At 39.9% G+C, this 20105-nt stretch overlaps 1 protein-coding gene across 6 annotated transcripts in view; it reads right to left on the bottom strand.

Annotated features, from left to right (window-relative positions):
• Positions 1-575: 575 nt before the first annotated feature.
• dlg2 (discs, large homolog 2 (Drosophila)) overlaps positions 576-20105 on the bottom strand; it is a 249892-nt gene continuing 230362 nt past the window's right edge. For 4 of the 6 annotated variants that reach the window (XM_041801111.1, XM_041801112.1, XM_041801115.1 and 1 more), the window contains 7 exons: positions 16101-16197; positions 14441-14491; positions 13360-13461; positions 6448-6620; positions 5849-5958; positions 4513-4604; positions 576-2671 (listed from right to left, as the gene is read on the bottom strand). In XM_041801111.1, coding sequence (XP_041657045.1) covers positions 2565-2671; positions 4513-4604; positions 5849-5958; positions 6448-6620; positions 13360-13461; positions 14441-14491; positions 16101-16197 — 732 coding nt within the window. In that variant the 3' untranslated portion in view covers positions 576-2564. Of the gene's footprint in view, positions 2672-4512; positions 4605-5848; positions 5959-6447; positions 6621-13359; positions 13462-14440; positions 14492-15645; positions 15692-16100; positions 16198-20105 lie in introns of all 6 variants that reach the window. The other 2 variants (XM_041801113.1, XM_041801114.1) reach the window with 1 other exon arrangement.

The raw sequence follows: 20105 nt of genomic DNA, 5'->3' as shown, positions 1-20105 counted from the left end.
TAACACCCCACCTGCAAGATCATATCCTAATTTTATTATAACTGGCCCTAAAACACGAGGTCTGCAGATTTCCTCCAGTAGAAAAAAGTAAACTTAGATAAAAAGAAATATGGGAAAATAAACTCATTTGTATTTTTCATTTCATATTTTAAAATTTTCATTGCACAGTTATGACTTCAATCTATTATTTGGACTTTTGTTTTGTATTTTGACCTTTTACATATATAATTTTGACATTTTGTCTTCTATATTGTCCTTTTCAACTTATAACTTTGACCCTATCTAATATTTTGGCTTTTTCAATTTTTATTTTGACTTTTTATCTCAGATTTTGACCTTTTAGGTGCACCATTTTAAAATTTAAAGTCATATTTTTGCCTTAAAAACATGATTGTGACTTTCTTTTTTATATATTTGCCTTTTAGAGCATTATCTTAATATCTAATTTCATGTTTTGACCTTTTGCACTTATAACTTTGACTTTTTATCTCAGATTTTGACCTTTTAGGTTCCTACTTTTAAATTTTAAGTCATATGTTTGCCTTAAAAACATGATTGTGACTTTCTCTATGATATATTTGAGAGATTGACAGAATGAGATTAACAGTTTGGTCAAATGTGGACCCTGTTAGACCCTCAGGCTAGACCTTAGTTCAGAATCCGGACCCTTCTGTGATTGGGTTTGACACCCCTGCATTAGGATGTTAGACTAGATGGGCATTAACAAGAGTTTAACAACAGGAGGACGTCAAACTAACCTCCAACAGTTTAATTTTCTCACCCAGCTTTCTAAATCATTCATAGCGGCAGATAAGTTTAGTCTAGTTCCTCTAACTCTGTCCTCGTGCTGATTAATCTATCGCCTACTCTTATCCTGTTACTTCCCCTTCCTCTGGAGTAGCTTTGAGAGTAGATATTAGACCTCGATCACTGCTCCCATCATTCAGCTGACTGTTGACCCTGGCCTGGTGGTCTATCACAGTTCTGGTGTGGGATATGCAGCATGGAGCTGGTGCCGTTATGGGTATCATGCAGACATTAAAATGACATTCTGCCTGTGGCGCCGATTTCTCTGACATAGTTTAGTGAGTCTGGACAACCCCGTAGACGTCGTTCCTACCAACAGAGCTTTCGGTGCACAAACGTCCCGGTGCATGCATCGATCAGAACGCAGGGTAAAAGTATTGATCATGTGTGCAGGGACGTGGTGGGCCGGGTTTCTCTGTGTGTATGTAAACATTGCAGGACCAGACTCCTAACCAGGACGCTCAGGTCCATGTAAACGCACTCACTGAGTCGTCCTAGAGCTATTTTACACAAACATAGGGTGAGACTGTGAGCTTGGTCGTCCCAGGCTTTAATTTCATGAATTATCACTATTTTCATGAGAGGACTTTGGAAGAGTCTGCCTGAGGAGAACAAGGCATCTGAATCAGTGTCTGGCCAAAGTAAAGCTTCAAAATCACCTGAACACAAACACAATATTCATACCCAACACTGCAGTCTGTGCTCTTTATTGTCTAACTTCTGCACTCTGGTTTCCTGCCTTTCTTTCACATATTTATCACACATTTAGTAAAAAGAATTGTTTTCCCCACCTCACTACCGTCCTGCTCCTAAAAGCTAAAAATGTGTTTCAGTAATAAATCTAACACCCATCCTTCCTCCATGCTAGCACAGACACAACATCAGTCAAACAGAAAATGCTCCTTAAATAACCTTTTAATCAAAGTTTCAGTTATAAATAGTTCTGTGCTTTTGTGCCCTCTAGCGGTTTAAGTAGCAAAATATAATGTTACATCTCTGTTGCCTATAGCAGCTCTCTCTCTTTACTTATCATTGTCAATGCAGCAGGTGCATGAGTAATGTCTGCTTAAATAAATAAAAAACATGAAAAACTTTACAAGAGAATCAAACCGTTTCCTTACACACTGTCAGAGAAATAAGTACAGAAATTCAAGGAGGAAATGACGATGTAGAAAACAAAGTTTTGTGTTCTGAGGATACACAGAAGCAAAATCAGACAAAAACAAAAAACAAAACAAACAAAAAAACAAAAAAAAAACAAAAGCTGATTTGCTGAAAACTGCAGATTGTAGACAGGTAGCTGTAGTCTAAATTCTCTGTCCTTGTTAGTGAAGCAAAGAAATCTACATTTGATCTGCAACCCTCCGGTCCCTGTTTGGATTTCCACTCTGTGCTGACAGCCCAGAAAATCCAGAAATTTGACGGACTTTCCCTTTTCTGTTCAAACGGAATCAACGAAATATACAAACGCTTCGTGTTCCAAGAGCTGAAACTTCAAACACTTTGTGGTTTACATTCAGGAACATTCATAGAGAGTGAAAAATGAAGCCAAAGAAAAGACAGAAAAAAGGAATCAAACATATTCACAGGAATTAATCATGTTGAGTGAAAAATGAAGCAATAACCAAAGGACAACAAAAGAAACAAACATATTCACAATAAATATTTCTGAGGACTATTCACCGCCGTACACGTGCCGTATGTTACAACTGCTTCCTGCTTCTCTCAGTCCACCCTGGCTCCATGGTGATGAGTTATTATAGTTTCTCCTTTGAGGGGATCCAGATATACGGTCCTGAATGTTCCTCTATGACCTGTTTGCAGTAGTTATAAATGTCCTCTAAGGTGTCTCCTTGAACCAGAGCTGCAAAGGAAAGAGGAACGTCACAATTCATACGTACATCTTCAGACATCACAGAGCCTCAGTCTGGTCATCTGTTTCCTCTATGAATATTTTTATTCCCTCATTTATGTGTATCCTTATTTAAAGCCCTCTTGGGTTTTCAATGCTGGGTACACGTCTGCCAATCCATCAGTCAATATCTGTGGTTGATTTTTAACATTTTTCTCAAGATTAGAAAAAAGTTTATCAAAATTTTAACTTCAGTATAAGTCAGTTTCTATTAAAATACTTTTTTTTCACATACCAGGTTTCCCTAAATGGTGTATTTGTTTATCATGAAGGGAAGAAGGAAACCTCGCTCTGACCCCGGGGTCAAGTGGACAGCAGACAGCTAAGTAAGAGCATATGGCCCCCTGTACATTACAGAGCTTGATAAATAAACTTAGCACAAAAAGTAAGGCAATTTGTTTTTGGTAGATTATTTCTTTGTTGTAACAACGTTTCTTATTCTGTTGGAGAGCCTGTTTATTTCCCTTTTAAATGGTGCCACATCTGTAAGGAACATGCATTTGTGGGATGAGCAGCAGAGCTGAGTATGTGGGTTGTGCCCATGAAAATATTGCCAAATCTTTTCTCTTTGTTCCGGATTGTCTGGGCAGCGAGCCGTCGGCCAAATCATCTTGCAAACCTTGACTGCAAATCAGGGTGAGGAAATGATCTTCTTGGGGTGTCATCTTCTTGGGACGCCCACTTTGCGGCCTGTCTCTGACATCCCCGTTATATGGAACTTGGCCTTTAGTTTGGAGATGGTACTAGGGCTCACTCCAACTTTGTTTTGCGGAACACCAGCTATCGCACGCGCCCTATCCAGATCAGTCAAACGTGGCGTTCTTGGAGTGGACACCTGCTGCCAGTCAGGCACCTGATTGGCAGGACCTGGGGGTACCAGAAGCTCAAAACAAGAGTCAATAGCAACAGCAAAATAAGCTGTTTGGCATTGGCAGAGAAGATCTGGCAAATTTTTCATGGGTGCAACCCACATACTCAGCTCTGCTGCTCATCCCACAAATGCATGATCCTTACAAATGTGGCACCATTTAAAAGGGTAATAAACAGGCTTTCCAGCGGTATAAGATTTATTACCAAGAAGCATTGTTACAACAAAGAAATAATCTACCAAACACAAATTTCCTTACTTTTTGTGCTAAGTTTAATTAGAATGGCTGTCTCTGCCCCTACTACTGTGAAAGCTGTCTGACATACATGAAGTTATGTTTTATCCTTCTTATATTCAGTTAATCTGACACTCCAGATAGACTAATCCATTGTAGAATTCAGGTCTGCAAAAAAGAACCTTTATATTAAACAAAAACTTACTTTTCTGTGAAATATAAAGTAATTTTGAAAGCAGTAGTTAAAAACTTTGGGTTTTGTATTTTTGTGCTTCTAAATATTTGTATGTTTTGAGTTGAGAAATACACACAGCTAAATTGTCATCGTTCCTGCATTTTACTTTAAGAACAAGCAAGCACACTCATGACACCATTTATGGTTTTTATCATAATCACTTTTGCACACTGCAGTATTGTCCAGCATAACCATAATCACACATACTACCAAATGTTGGACGAGGAGTTCCCACTAACAGACTGGTTTCAGCAGATCTTAATATGAAGACCGAGGTCCCGTCCACACAGAGATGAATTCAGGAGTAAACGCAGAAGTCTACTAAGCTTTGTTGTGGATTATTACAGAAGTAAAATGTTGAAATGTTTAGCCCTGATGGCATTCAACATAATCTGAATAATGAGCTCAAAGCTCTTCTATCATATTCATATCCATCAGTGATTTTAATGCCGTACCTGTGAAGTATTCTCCAAACTCCTGCTCCAGCTTCATCGCTCTGTCAAAGGTCTTCTTGGCTTGTTCCTCTGTCAGTCTCTTATTCATGTTCCTGCACAAACACACATATTTTGTTACAACCAATAAACACTCAAGGCAACTGAAGGTCTCTCCATCAGGTTATTTCTATCATGTTGAACAGTTCATTTTCTAAAGTCTGTTTATTGTTTGTTATAACTTCCGCCAAGGAGGTTATGTGATCAGGTGGGTTTGTTTGTTTGTTTGTTTGTTTGTTAGCAACATAACGCTAAAAGTTGAGGACAGAAATTTTCAGGAAATGTCAGAAATGGCATAAGGAAGAACTGATTAGATTTTGGGAGTGATCCGGATCACTGTCTGGATCCAGGAATTTTTGAAAGGATTTTGTACTATTGGGAGATAGGGCTAATGGCGGAGGTCTGCGCTCTCCGAGTGCATTTTTAGTTTAATTATATTTTTATTCTATTCTGTTTCTAAACTGGAACCTGAGTACCTCATTTGGTTCTCATCATGTGTAACAGGAAGTTCTACCATGAGTGTGAACCAGTTTCTTTAAAAAGAAAAGCCACAGCAACATGTAAAAATGACTTAATAGATAATAAAGATAATAATTAATCCATTAATTAGATGACTTGGTCATATAAGGATTATGGATTATGATTGGCTGAGGATGTAGGTAATGAACCACAATGAATCAACAGCATAGGAGAGTAGAATTAGGCAGATATTACAGTTTGGCAGAAAATGACTGAGGCAATTATGCTATGAGGCTAGCGATGTGCAGCAGTAGAGCTCCTCTAATGCTTTGGTCTGAACTGGCCTTCAGTGATTGACAATGGGAACTTTAAGTTTCATCCCTCTCTAATAAAACACACCATAAATAGTGATGGAAATTCAGGCTCTATTCAGTGATCTGCATAATTTGACTCGGCAAAAAGAGCCAGCTCTTTCAGCTCCCAAGCAGCTCTTTATTCGGGTACCAGTTTGGCTTCATTTGACCTGCCAGTTTAAGCAACGTCACGACGTATGATTGATATTTGGGAAGGCATTTTATTCCAACTATGCTTGATTTTTAAAATTGGTAAAAATATCGTGCAATTGTTTTTCAAAATGGTCTGATCATCCCTACTAATCAATGAAATAACACACAGACATACAATCTATATATAAATAATAGTACTAGTAACAATGATTGGATCAAATTGGATCCGGCTCTTTGACCGTCTCGCTCACGAAAAAAAATAAAAGTAAAGGCATTGAACACGCAGGCCAGTAGAAGTTCTCTACACATAAACCACATGGAAACAGGATACTCACATTAATGAATCAATAGATTTGGGTTTGATGAAGATGGCGATGGGATAAAGTTGTGCTACTTGAAGTCGTTTGATGGCGTTTCCAGACACGTCCAGGATGCAGTGCTTACCCTGAAACAGAGGCATGAAGTAAAAAAGACACAGAAATGTTTGAGAAAGCGGTTCTGAAACCATCTCTGGTCTCTGATTAACTCAAACTGGCCAGAATAACTGGGACGATGTGCAGCTGTGCTGCTGCATCGTTCGGCTAGGACAATCCTGTACATGAGATTCTAAATGCCAGTTAGGTTTTACTCCTAAAACACATTTTGAAATAAAACAAAAACTAAGATTTATAGAACTTAATTCACCCCTGACACCACTGACAACACTGCTGACCAAACATTGAACCTTCTTAAATGCAGGATGTCAGGAGAATCTCACTACACCACTCAAACACATCCTCATTTTTTACAGCTATAAAAAAAAACAAATTTGCATGGACTGTTTTATAATTGGACTTCACTGTAGTCTTGTCACACTCTCTAAACTGAGCACTAGCTTGCCTTGCTTTTATGTGGTGCTGCTAACACTGAGTTTAACAGACGAGTAAAAACTCACCCTTTCTGCCACGTATTTGACAGACTGGACACTCGTCCCGTACAGATTATCGTTGTACTGTCCCGCCTCGATGAACTTGTGCTCTTGGATGTCCCTCTCCATCTGCTCTCTGGAGTTTACGAAGTGGTAGTCCCGGCCGTCCACCTCGTAGTCCCTCTTTGGTCGGGTGGTATCTTCAGATCAGAGGACAACAATGAGTATGAACAGAAAATAAGACTGAACCAGAAAACACCTCTGAAATCTCCTCTCTGAGGGTCTCAGCTAGTGAGAACACAGCAGCACTCTAAGGGGGTTATGATCTCTCTACATAATCCACCACAAACAACAGAACCACAGTTCAGATATCTGGGAGCAACTCTTAGTGTTACTGTCAGAGCTCTGAAATGTCTCATTTAATAACAACACTGTCAGAAACTTGTTTTTAATCAGATTAATTACTGAATATAGATAATCACATTTTTAACGCTATATTTTTATTCAACTACCTTCAAAAATTCAAAACACTCATTTTAAAGTCTATATTTTTCAACATGAGTTACTGGCTCACAGTGTGTTGATTTAAATGAAGTCAAAGATTGTATTTTGGATGCGATGAAGCTGACTCTTTAATCAGACGGCTCCAAAGGGCTTATTTGATTAGATCTGCTGTTTAATGCTGTTGTACAAGCTGTGAGTATTCCACTTCCTGTTTGGATAAAAACCTGCTTTGTTTTGAAAGGAAATAAGGAAGTTCTGATATTGACATGAACATAAATAGCAGTGAAAAAAATGAGAAGTGAAGCACAAATAAAAAAGGTTAATATTTTATAGTAAAAGATGCAGATGGCCTCTGGTTGGTCCACTGAGCTGTCAGTGAGTTATTCTAGGGAGCAGTGGTGGAATTATTTTCCATCACTGTGAGAACAGGGGGATTGGCTGACAGCTTCAGATCTTTGAAACTCTTCTTTGTTAGTTTTTCTGCATTCTGCTCTGAAATAAATCTACTTTTTGACAACCACAGTTTAGTTTGTTGTTTAAGACAGAAACTCTTCTGTTTTAACTTTAAAGATATCCACTCGCATTTTAGGATGAAATTTGCTCAACAGTAAATAAAATAGGAAATAAAATACCTCTGATACACCATCTTTTTATTGAGATCACACATGAGGTCCATTCAAACCGTCCTTTTTAGATAGGAAGGTTCCAGGTGGAGGAAAACGAATCAACGTTTTCAGTGTGGGCAACGATAAGAGCTGTTTGAATTCTGTTAATAATAATAATGAGAGGAGCTTCATGGCTCCCGTTAGAATCTCCTTTAGCAGAGGAAACACTACACCCTACTTCAGAGCAGGGGTTCTCAATGTTGGGGTTGGGACCCCATTGGGGGTCATGAGACACTGAGATGGGGTCTCCAAATGCCTTTAAAAAACTAAGAACATTTTTTAAATTACACTGTTTGCCACTTTACACCAAACTTGTCAAATTTTAACGCATTTCCATTTTTTCTCAATTTTTAAACCTTTTCCAACACTTTTTTTCCTGCTTGTTTTTGCCACCTTAAACCAAATCTCACCACTCTCTGCCTAGTGTCAGCTCTGTTGTCCCATTATTGCCACTATTAACCCCTCTTCACCACTTTATATGGCATTCAATATGCCCATTGTTGTCAGTTTAACCAATTTCTTCCAATTTCTGCCTCAACTAACCCTTTTTTGAATTTTTCATCCCATTTCACTGAATTTCCGCCTATTTTTGGCACTTTAAAACCATTTTAGACATTTTTAAATCCCAATTTTACCACTTCAAATGCCCGTTTTTCCCACGTCAACCCTTTTTTGCCCTTTATTTGGTTATTTTTGCCACTTTTATCTAATTTTTGGCACTTGTAACCAATTTCTGCTCTTTTAATATCCAATTTGACCACCTTTACTAACATTTTTTGCCATTATTACCTATTTTAGCTATTTTTAATGTATCTTTACTCTGATGTTAACAAAAGAATTTGCATTTTTTTTAAAGGTTTATTTTTGGGCATTTTGTGCCTTTATTTGATAGTGGAGAGGATGGTGGATAAAGTCGGAAACAGGAAGGAGGGCGGGGAGAGACATGCGGCAAGGGACTTGAGCCGGGGCCGCCCGCATACATGGGACGCGCGCCTTATCCATTCTGCCACCTGCGCCCCAAGAATTTGCGTTTTTTAAGAGAACTACCGACTACACAAATGAATTAAAAAGGTATTTGTTTCTTTGATAAGCAGATACCACACTTTAACTTTTCAATGGACCAGGATTTTGCTGGCCCCCAGTTTGTTTGGGCCCCAGAAAGCTCTCCCATATTTCCCCCTAATGTGCGGCCTTGTCTCCACATGACTTTTCTTGAATGTCATGGCTGTATTCAACCACCTTCAGGTACTGTGGGGGTCCCCTGGTCTCTGGCACCTTTATTTTGGGGTTGAGAACCCCTGCTTTAGAGGAGAAAGTATGACCACAGGTTTAGTTATGAATGCTGTAAGCCTAGATTTAACCCAAGTTTAAAACAACATTCAACAACGCATGTTCAGTTAATGGAATATGTCGCAGTTTAGAGCATGATTGGAACAAAACACCTGATGTAAGAGAGAAAAGGGACAAACTGACTAATTTCATACCCTTTATCCCATCACTATGTTTTCATTTTTGCCAATTTTCCAGAGAACTTGTAAAATTCCTTCATTTTCTTGGGAGAAGTAGCCTTTTATTGCAAGAAGAGGAGATAAATAAGTTGAAATATTGATCAAACACTTATGTTTACTCAATTTCATAGTAAAACAGGGTAAAATGAAGGACTTCAGGACTTTTGCCACCTTTTTTTTCAGACACCTAGTTGCAACCCACCAAAAAATGCTCTGCAACATAGCACTACTTAGAAATTCTGAGGAAATTCTTCTTATTTTCATGTGTGAGTGTTTTTGATTGCAAAGGATGCTGGGAAAATAAAACAGCATATCTCAGCTGACAGCCGCCAAGCTTAAATTCTTCTTTTGTTTCATGAGCAGATTTTATAAGTTAGGTGAGGAGCAGCGGTACGGCTGTTTGAGCCAATCTGACTGTGAAAAGCCAGACTTTTTCACAGAAATGCATCCCAGTCATTCTCAGTCCTCTAACATTTACTCTAGTTCAGTCAATTCAACTTTAGTTTTAGTCAATAAAAAGTCCTCATAGTTCAGTCTTTTGTTATGATCCTAACAAGCATTATATTCAAGCTGATTTTATTAATCATATATTAAAGGTCATATAAATCTAAAATGTTTATTTAAACTAGTTTTATAAGCTATATAGTGAAATTAATATAAATCTAAAATATGTATCAATGCGGCTGCACAGCGGTGCAGGGGTTAGCTTTGCTGCCTCACAGCCAGAAGGTTCCTGGTTCACTTCCCAGTCAGGGCCTCGCTGTGTGGAGTTTGCATGTTCTCCCCGTGCATGCATGGGTTCTTTACGGACACTCCGGCTTCCTCCCACCTCCAGAATCATGCTTGTTAGGTTAATTGGTGACTCTAAATTGACCGTAGGTGTGAGCGTGCCTGGTTGTCTGTCTCTCTATGTCAGCCCTGTGATTGACTAGCGACCAGTCCAGGGTGAACCCCGCCTCTCGCCCAGTGACAGCTGGGGTAGGCTCCCGACCCCCAGCGGGATGAAGCGGTACAGAAAATGGATGGATGTATGCATCAATGAACTGTGAGCACCTTCATTACTTTAATGTACATGCATGCATCTTCTCAGCGACTTAGATCTTTAGACACTGTACCAGGGGAGCGCTGAGCTTTATGACCAGTCTAAAGTCCTTAACCCATCATTGTACTCTGTATGATCAAGCTAGTTGGCCTTCATTATCACAGCTTAGGCTAAATCATTGGTGTTTCCTTATTTATGTAAGGTAGTGACCTAAACTCGCCACAGGGTGTCGCTGTTGCGCTTTGTATTCCCTGAAGAGGATAGCTGTAGAAGTAGTTTGTCCCTCACAGGGCACCTTAGATTGCGCTATCCTGCCGTGCAGCGCCATTTTTTCTCTAATGTTTACTGTCACTTGTAAGGTAAGCACGGCAAATTGTTCTCTGTGTCATATTGAAATGTATAAACTATAAAACAGCCACCCAGCCAGTATTTTCAATGAATGTGTTCATGTAGGATGTTTATGTACCAACTGATGTGAGTTTTGTACATTTGTACTGGTGTTTTTGGTAAGAATAAACCACCTAGGCAGTTAGCTTCAGTGTATGTGCACATGTTAGGAATACCTTTTGATCACACATTAGCTTCTCATTCTTTCCCACGGTCATGTCATTAGTTCAGGGTATTTTCTATTGTGACCTAAAACTTGTCACAACATGTTGAAAGTGCCTTATTAAGAAGATGTGCAGAACTTTATTTTCATTAATAGATATTTTATTTACTTTTATATGCAATTAATGCTGTACACTGAGATATTGCTCTCAGAGATTTATTTTGAATGTTTACTGTCACTTGTAAGGTGCCAGAACCAGATGTGGAGCCGTTCTATTCCCAGTGTGTGTGAAATAAAGCTCCTGGTCCCAGCTGCAAACAGAACTCCTGTCTCCGGTGCTTCGTCTCTCTGCATGACACCTCCCAACCATAACATCAAACACAACGCAGAGTCCCAGGGTGTTTAGGGAGACTCCAGGACCGCCATTGTGGAGTGGGTTACATTTACAAGAACCTGACAACCTCTAATATACAGTGCCTGGGAAAGGGCAGAGCCTTTGAATGTTCTGTCTGTCGATCAGAGCAACAAAACACGCCGTAGCCACTAGCGAGGTGCGCCCCTATCGAGGAGTAAGCTCCATAGAGAACTGAATAACGCGAACCACGGTGACTGTAGACATGTCAGTACACGACTTTTGTTGTTTTTGAAAAGAAAACAACTCACTGCTGTTCTTTGTTCTTTTTTTAACAAAGAAATGTGGTCAAGTTCTGATAAAACTGGCGCTTTAGCAGAACCACCGGCCTCTTATTGCTGCTTGCTTACGTCACGACTCCACCGCGCCTGAAAGTACTGCCCCTCGTCGCTGATTGGTCCTGTCACTTTCTAACCGGGCCCAAATGGTTCAGACAGGAGCTTTCCAAGATGGATTCACCAGTGAGAAACACGGAAACGGGAACATCTATCTGCTTTGCAAGGTTATATCTACAAGGCTTTTGTGATTTTATTCATGAGGAAAGTTCTGGAAGCTACAGCCGTTGCTCTATGACTCAGTCACACGACTTATTTTTGCTCTCTGTGCCCAAAGTCTGTTAAAATGGGTAAAAGGAGATTCAGGTTCCTGAAGACTATGTCTTGGGGATCTGGTCTCTCTAAATGATTTCAGAGTAGATCGTAGACACTGGAGGATGCTTGGAGCCGTACATGTTTTTGTTTTTGACCAATGACTTTGTTCTCTGTCACTCAGGATTGGTTGATCTGTGTTTTGTTAATGTTATTTTGTGTTTGATATTTCATGTCTGTCACTCTGTTAGATGTGCTGCAGCCTGTCTTTGCCAGGACACTCTTGTCCATCTAACTTCCATCTAACTTCTCAGCTGGTGAACCCAGACCTCCCTCTCCCCCCAACAGGACACTCATAAATGACATTATTAATTTCAGTGAGGTTTCCCTCTTTGACTAAATTTAAATAAATAAATATACTAGAGATATAGTGATATACCTTTAAAGTTCTCTGTAGCAATGACAAACTTATTTTTCATCATCAAACACCTATCTCCTGCTAGTCTTAGTCCCGTCCTCCTCATGAAAAAAGAGGACTAGCATCTTTAGTCATCGTCGATTAGATTAACACAGCATATAACATGTATTCCTTTTTATTTTAACCCAACCTCCACTTATCAAGAAGTCAAATTTAAACTGGATTTGTGTCCCTGTTTCAAAAATAAAGCTTAAATTTTAATCAGTGTTTAAATGTGATTTCTGCTGTTTGGATGATAAAGATGATGATTATGGTCTTTTCATCAAAGAATGAGATAAAACATTAATCTGGTGAAGTGTGTTTATATTCAGTTTAAGGTGCTTCACACATTAACATTAAGCTGTAGGTAAGGCTGTTTTAAACATTAGGTTTGGTACCCAGGTTTGACCCCTGCCTGCGTCCCTCTGCCCCCCTGCTCTGCTTCACATCACTGACATCACTCTGTGCCCAAGCAAGCCTGCAGATGTAGGAAACCTGATTCAGTATGTCAGAGTTCACAGACTGTTCAAAAATACACCAAGAGGAGAGCTAGGACAGGAGACGTTTGAATGGACCCCTGGAGAATGGATGCTGTGGTAAAATGTGCAATAGTTAACTCCTTTTTAACTGTGTTAGGATATCTAACAGTAGCTGAACAAATTTCCCTGGATATCTTTAAAGAGAAGACGTTTAAATCTGACTTTTACTAAAGGAATCATATGTAGATGAACATATCTGATTGGACTGATCATAAACTCTAGTGGGACTAACACAAAACAACGTTCAGCTTTTCTACTCACTTACCGTCTCGGCTTGAACTGTTGGCAGCTTTATGTGGTTTAAGAATACATTGGAATAAAAGAGATGGGTAAATCAAAACATGCAAAATAAAAACAGCTTTGGGTGATAAAAACACGCCACAAACACAGATGGTTTAAGAGCCTAGCAGGGAGGAGGGAAAAATGAGGGATGCAGGGGTGGTATATGCACAAAAAACCCATAAACACACACTAATAATTCTGGGAGAAGCTTTGCCTGAACTAAAGAGAATAGAGCTGGACATACATGAGAGGAGGGGCACGAGTGTGAGAGGAAACAGACTTCATAGAGAGGATCCTGATCAGAGGAATCAGGATCATTGATCTGCTGAATAATCCATATCTCTTATGTCTCCTATGAATCAGCATGAATGCTCTGTTGCATGGATTACTTACGCGGCACACAGGAGCCAAACTTGTCTGGGAACTCAGAGATCAGATCGTCGTTGATTCTGTCCTTCATCGGTCCGAGGATGATGACGGGCCGGGCGTAATCGACTGGAAATAAAAAACCAACACGACTGACTGAGTTTATTTTATTTATTTAAGGAAGAAAGACAAGGATCATGAGGAGGTGTGATGAACTGTGTGAAGAGGAGCTGGAGTTATCAAACTGCTTCCTGTTATGGGTTTAATACAAATATATGATTGTCAAGTAAGAACCACGTTTATCTGTGCTGAACCCTGGGACTGTCCTGTGAGAAGCACATCTGAAAGATCAATGGGTTTAAGTCAGATTAAATCAGGGTTAAATGATGATTAAGTCAAGTTAGGTCAGGGTTCATTCAGGGTTTAGTCAGGGTCAGATAAGTCAGGTTAAGTCAGGGTTAGGTCAGGTTTATTCAAGTAAAATCAGGGTTTACTTAGGGTAGGTGAAGGTAAAGTCAGTTAAAGTATGGTTAAGTCAAGGTTTAGTCAGGGTCACGTCAGGGTTTAGTCAAGGTAAAGTCAGGTTAATTCAGGTGTAAGGGTTTAGTCAGGGTTATGTCAGTTTAAGGTAGGTGAAGTCAGGGTTTAATCAGGGTTAGGTAGGGGTTTAGTCTGATTAGGTCAGTGCTGCCCCTGACCTTTAGACAGACCCAGGATATTTTCAGACTAGCACCGTGTCTGTGAGGGGGCAGAGAGAGCATGTATGTGTTTAATAATCGATCTTAGGTGGCCTCATTTCTCCAAACATAAAAACAGGTTTTTATCTTAATATACCTGCAGTGATGCTCAGGTGAAGTGTAGAGGCTGCTGGTAATAAAAACATAATATTGTGGTGGTGATGGACACAAAAACTAAAATGATCTGAACCTTTAACTGAGAGATAAAGTCTAATCTGGTGTTTCTGTGATTCTGAAGACTGGTTTGAAATCAGACTGCTGTCATCCTGATTTACTTTCATCAGCCAGAATAAGGAATAACAGACCCTCCGCTGAGTGAGACCGTTTTTATAGTTGAATGATTTAAAGGCAGTGGGTGAGATTTGACTTACTTTCTTGCCTCATCACAGGCTCATATGAGATGATGACATCATCTTGACTTCCTGTTGGAGCAAACATGAAATAAAATGTTATTTTCCCTGATAAATCTGATGTTTACAGGATGATTTCTCTGATTTTTGCTGACATGGTCATGCAGACATACGGCTCATGCTGAATAAACTGATGACATAATAAACTCACTATTCAGACAAACCAAACATCTACTTTGACTTTACTTCTGATTTATTCTGATTTTATTAATATCTTCTATTCTCTGACTGAGTGATTTCACATCTGGAGGAGACTGGGACAGTAGGGTAGGTAGTTCAAGAAAACCTGGGACGGATGAGGTCAGAGTGATCACTCTGATTTAGTTCCTGTTCTTTAACCCTAATGTTAATCAGGAGTTTTAACCTGAAGATCTGATGATGGTCCACTGAGAAAATGTTCTTTTATTCTATCATAAATTATTTTATCTACACCTCATTTAAACCCAAACATAATCAGACGTGTAGAATAAAAATCAGCTGAAATAAGACTGGAAGGTTCTGTCGCAGCCCGTGACAGAAACCAACGTATTAAAACTTCACTCAGAGATAAAACACCAGGATCAGAAACTTCAACTCAACATGCAAAAACACATCAGCTCTTGATGTCCATGTCATGCAAACATGCATTCAAATTCTCAAAATGCATTAACAGAAAAGTTTAAGACTGATGTACTTAAACTTCTTAGAGTCTGTTCAGCATGCTGGGAACAGCTGGGAAAGCTCCAGTGGAGCAGAAACAAGAGCTACTGGTAAACTGGTTAGAAAGTCCTGATACTGGCACGATTACTCATGAAACTCCGAACAGATTGGCTCTGCTTCTACAGAGAAACAGCATCATCATCTCATCATGCTTTTAAAAAAGTCAAATGTTGAGATAAAGTCGAATAAATTCAGAATATTAGGCACAAAGTTGTATAGAAAACCAGGTTAAAATGTCTCTAATGGGGTCATAAACATTAGAAGAGGGGCAGGCTTTAACTAAGATGAATCAACATTGAGTCACATTTCACCATGAAAAACCTGACTTAGTCTGTGTTTTGTGAAGCTGTCTTTATGGACACACTGAAACCGAGACACTGACAAATCCAACAAGTACAGCATGCAGTCATGTGGTTGGGCGGGTCGGGGTTAAACAGAGAGTAAAAACCAATCCTGGACCAACTTACTGAACGTCTTTGTCCCATACCCATCATCACCTAATCCCAGGATGTCCTGTGTTCATCCACAGAGAGCCAGAACAAAGAAAGAGAGAGAGGACGGAGCAGAGCCGACATGAGCAGAAGGTTTCAGAGAGAGAGAGGGCTGAGGACCCACACATCAGTCTCTGTGCAGCTGCTATCAGCCAGCAGGGGGAGTCAAACACAGCAGTATAACACCCAGGCTGCTGACACTGAACCAACATGATCCCTGAAGGAAAACGGGGTCACACCATGTCACCTATGGGAACAGATCTCAAGAAATAAAGCTCTGACTCCTCCTGCTGACCGATCAGCCTCTGAACAAAGAACCTGAGAGGGATCCAACAAAGAAACCATGGGAGGAGACGGGACAGGCCCCTGCTCTGCCCTACATGTGCCCTACACTGGCTAAAGAAGGAGTGAGAGCCTGTGAGGTTACTTACGGTCCGAATCACTGCCATCCTGCTCTCCCTCTTTGTTCTTGTAGAAAGGGAACTTTCGCGTAAAGATGAAATTCTTTTTACGTTTGTCATTGAATGACTGTGAAAGGAGAGAAAGCATGGGAGCAAACAGGCAGATCTGTCACAGTCATGCACACAAAAACGGCTGGCAGCAGACAGAGAGACATCAAGAAGTTTCTGCAGAGAAAAGTCAGCATCTGGTCCTCCCACCCTTCTTTTTTAAAGTCAACCATAACAGCACAGAAGAGTAAAGAGAATAACCGGACTATGATTTATTCATTTATTTAACTCTGTCCAGAAGAGCCATCCTTAGCTTGTCATGTGAGGAGTTAGCCCCGCCCCCAGGTTCAGCTGGCCCTTCCCACTGAGAAGAAAGTTCCGCCCATCTCTCCTGGAGATGGGTGGAGTCCGATGGCTCATTAACATTTAAAGCCACAGACACGGAAACAGCTTGTTCTGAGCAGGGCTGAAACAGAGGGGGTTTTTAGGAGTATTTTCCAGCAACAGACTGCATAAGCATGTTTTAGGGACCTCTGAGACCAATATAAGCTTGTCTTAAAGGGTAAAATATTTCCCCTTTAAAGATGATACTCACATTTTTATCTGGATAGAATCTGGTCAGAAATATAAATCAGGGGTCAACGTGTTATCGCCTGGTCGATTATTGAAGCCGGCATTTAGCATTAGCTGATTATCAGCATCGATAATCAATAAAAGGTATGGTAGTTCGGCTCCATTCAAGAGCTGTGTCTTCACTTTTGGCTTTGTTTTCACTCTCCACAGTCTCATCCGATGTCCCGCCCACAATAATCTGATTAACTAAATGTACCAGCCAATCAGCTCTGAGGCCTGGGTGCCACTGACCCAGAGAGAGCATGACATCACTTCCTCTTTTCCTGATGCTTATCTGTGCTGTTTCTCTAGTCAACAGTTTTGCTTTTGTCACATAAAGTTTTAACATTTTGAATGTTATAATAAATGCATTTGGGTACCAGATATAAGAGGTGGGAAGTAAAGAATGAAAAATACTGTACTTAAGTAGATTTTTCAGGTATCTGAACTTTACTTGAGAATTTATTTTTACATTTACTTTACATGTGAACACAAATATCTCTACTGTCTACTCCTTACATTGTGGAAATCAGGTTTGTTACTTGTTTCAATGGATGACTGAAAGTAACAAAAGTTCTCTTCCTGTATGTGCCAGTTTTAGTGTAAAATAGAATTTTTATCAAATCTGACTGCCTAGAACCTGTTTAACTGAAACCACCTCTGTAAAGGAACAATAAACCACCTGTGAAATCACAAAGGAGGAATATTTTGGTATGGAGGACCCGAGCTGCCGGCTGAACTTCTTGATGTGCCAATGCTGTGTCAGGGAATTTAAAGACAAAGCGAGGTGAGAGAAGACTGACTGAGATCCTGCTATGAACAAACGAGAGTTTAGTCAGAGAGAAGACTGACAGAAGCAAACACAACAAACATGCAGAACTGGAAACAAAGGAAGCAACTTAAAGGATGAGACATCATAAAGTGATCATTGATTATCGTTATTGATCAGAATCTGGTGTGGACATTTCTAAGGCTTGTAGAGAGTCATGCAACTTTTACACACTTCCTCCTTTGGTTCATGTTTGTTATGAAAATGTCTGAATTGTTTGGCATCCGCTAACACAGTCTGAGTAATTGGAGCAGAGGGATGTGATTGATTTCATGTGGCCATGGATACTGGACCTGGACCAGCAAGACTTACTTTACAAATGCAAAGGGGTCCTGTTTCAGTCAGTGCTTTATATGCAGTTTGAAAAGCCGATTATTCCATCTGTGCAACTGCTACTGAACTTCTGAACATACAGCATGTTAGTCTGGATCCAGATCATCAAATCCAGACAAACAGGCCTGAAGCTGGTCATGGATTTACTCTTGCAGGTCTATGAGCCTTTTATTAATCTGGGTTGTTTTGTCTGCAGGTTTACGGATCACCTCCTTACACTAGAGAAACCAACGCTTTGAGTTACAGAGAGTAGGGCAAACCTTAATCCATGACTGTTAGGGGTGTAACGGTGTCTGTCATCACTGGTTTGGGGTCAAAGTTCAGTGCATGTGGTCACATGATAAATGAATCTGAATGCAGAAAAAATCTAGGTTGCAGTAAAGCTCTGACTGTTTCCCAGCTGCTCTTAAAAAACCAACGAAGAAGAGGAAGAAGTGAGCACACCAGAACACACTAAGAAAAGCTACTGTAGCTTCAGTAAACAATTCTGTGTTAATATCAGTAAAAGTCACCGCTGCAGCAGCTTTTCGCTCACAAACATGTGACAGAGTCGTGGCATTGGCTTCATAAATTCTTAAAGACCCTGTAAAGTGAAATCCAAACGTTTGTCTGAACTCTCTAGAAATGTTGGAATCTGGCTGCTGTAAATGTGTGAAAACACTGACATCTACATGAGACTGAATTCTGGATTTTGGGCCTTTAGAAAGTTTAACACCTATTTCCTGGCTGGGTCTCATGTGGGCGGGGCCAATATGTGGGCTCATGATGTCATTGGCCCACAGCCCACCTCTAACACTCCAATCTAAAATCACAGAGCAGTTCATCTCAGTCCAGTCTGTCGTTAGCTGATGTCTCTGCCTTTATTGAAAGTTAACAGTCAGTTAAATGCTGTTTTTCTGTTCATTGTGAGGTAAATTTACCAAATCTATCAGCCACAGTGGTCTATGGATCATTGACTGTGTTTACATGGACTTGAGTATCCCGTTTTCTGTCGGGTTTTTTGAGTATCCCATTTTCTCTTTGTTCATGTATACACCTGCAGAAACTGGGATATTACAGTATCCCGTTTTTGAGAAACCCGGTTTTACTACCTGGAGAACTCCAAAAGAAAACGGGATACTGTGCCATGTATACGCAGTATCCTGTTTTCTGGCTGCTGTAGACTTACGTGCGCAGGCGCAACTTTGACTGAACTTAATCTAACTGACTGTAAATATCAGCGGATCAGCTGATCTCTGCCCAGAGAGAGTGACAGTTGAGTGGCTGTGTCTGCAGAGGATCAGTCTGTGATCTGACGGCAGTCAAAACGCTCTGATATTTAGATAAAATGTGAACTGAACAGTTTAAATTTTCAGCCATGAATGAAACGTGAGCGTAGTTTACTGAGAATGACCGCTTACGCCATGAGTTAGAGCTGAAGATGGAAAGACGGCACTGGGTAAGCGACCTGCACAGCCTGCAAACTCCTCCCAGTCCTGACATTTAGAAACGATGACTTTTCCAGTATGTTTTTCAAAATAAAAGCGTAGCCTTTTTAAGACCCACTTTGAGCTGCCCCCGTTTTCATAGACTTTTATTTTGAAGTCGATTCCGGAAAAGTTATTTAGTGAAGTCAGTCGACTGCAAGATGCTTCACTATTTCTTGGCATCTCTGCCAAACTTTCATTGTGTTTAATAATAATAATAATAATAATAATAATAATAATAATAGCCTAATAAGTGATAAAAATTCTAAACATGAAGTTATAATAAGCTTATTCATTTGAGATCTCCCTTTCGCTCTCTTTTTTCTGCAGACGTTTTATAAGCAAGCGTTCTATAAACGAGATTAGTTTTGTTTTCTCCCGTTGTTGGAATGAGGTGGGTACCATTTTTGCTGCGTAATGCTGGCATTTAACTGTTTTAAACCCAAAAAAACAGTGATCTAATTTTTCTAAAATCTCTAACTTTCTGGTAAATGGTAAATGTAAAATAACATCAACTATCGGCGCAGCTATGATTCAGTGATCAGAAACTGGGATACTACTTTCTCTCATGTATACAGGAATATGAATTACCAGGTTTCTCTGTGCACATGTAAACACAGTATCCCAAATATGATAAAAACCGGGACATGACTCATAACCGGGATACTCAGGTCCATGTAAACTCAGTCACTGAAAGCATCAGAAAAGAGATTTGAGACAGAAAACAGACTTTGTCTCGTCTTCTGA

Source organism: Cheilinus undulatus, linkage group 12, assembly GCF_018320785.1.
Source record: "Cheilinus undulatus linkage group 12, ASM1832078v1, whole genome shotgun sequence".
Classification (NCBI taxonomy): domain Eukaryota; kingdom Metazoa; phylum Chordata; class Actinopteri; order Labriformes; family Labridae; genus Cheilinus; species Cheilinus undulatus.
This window is presented reverse-complemented; position numbering and strand designations above follow the sequence as displayed.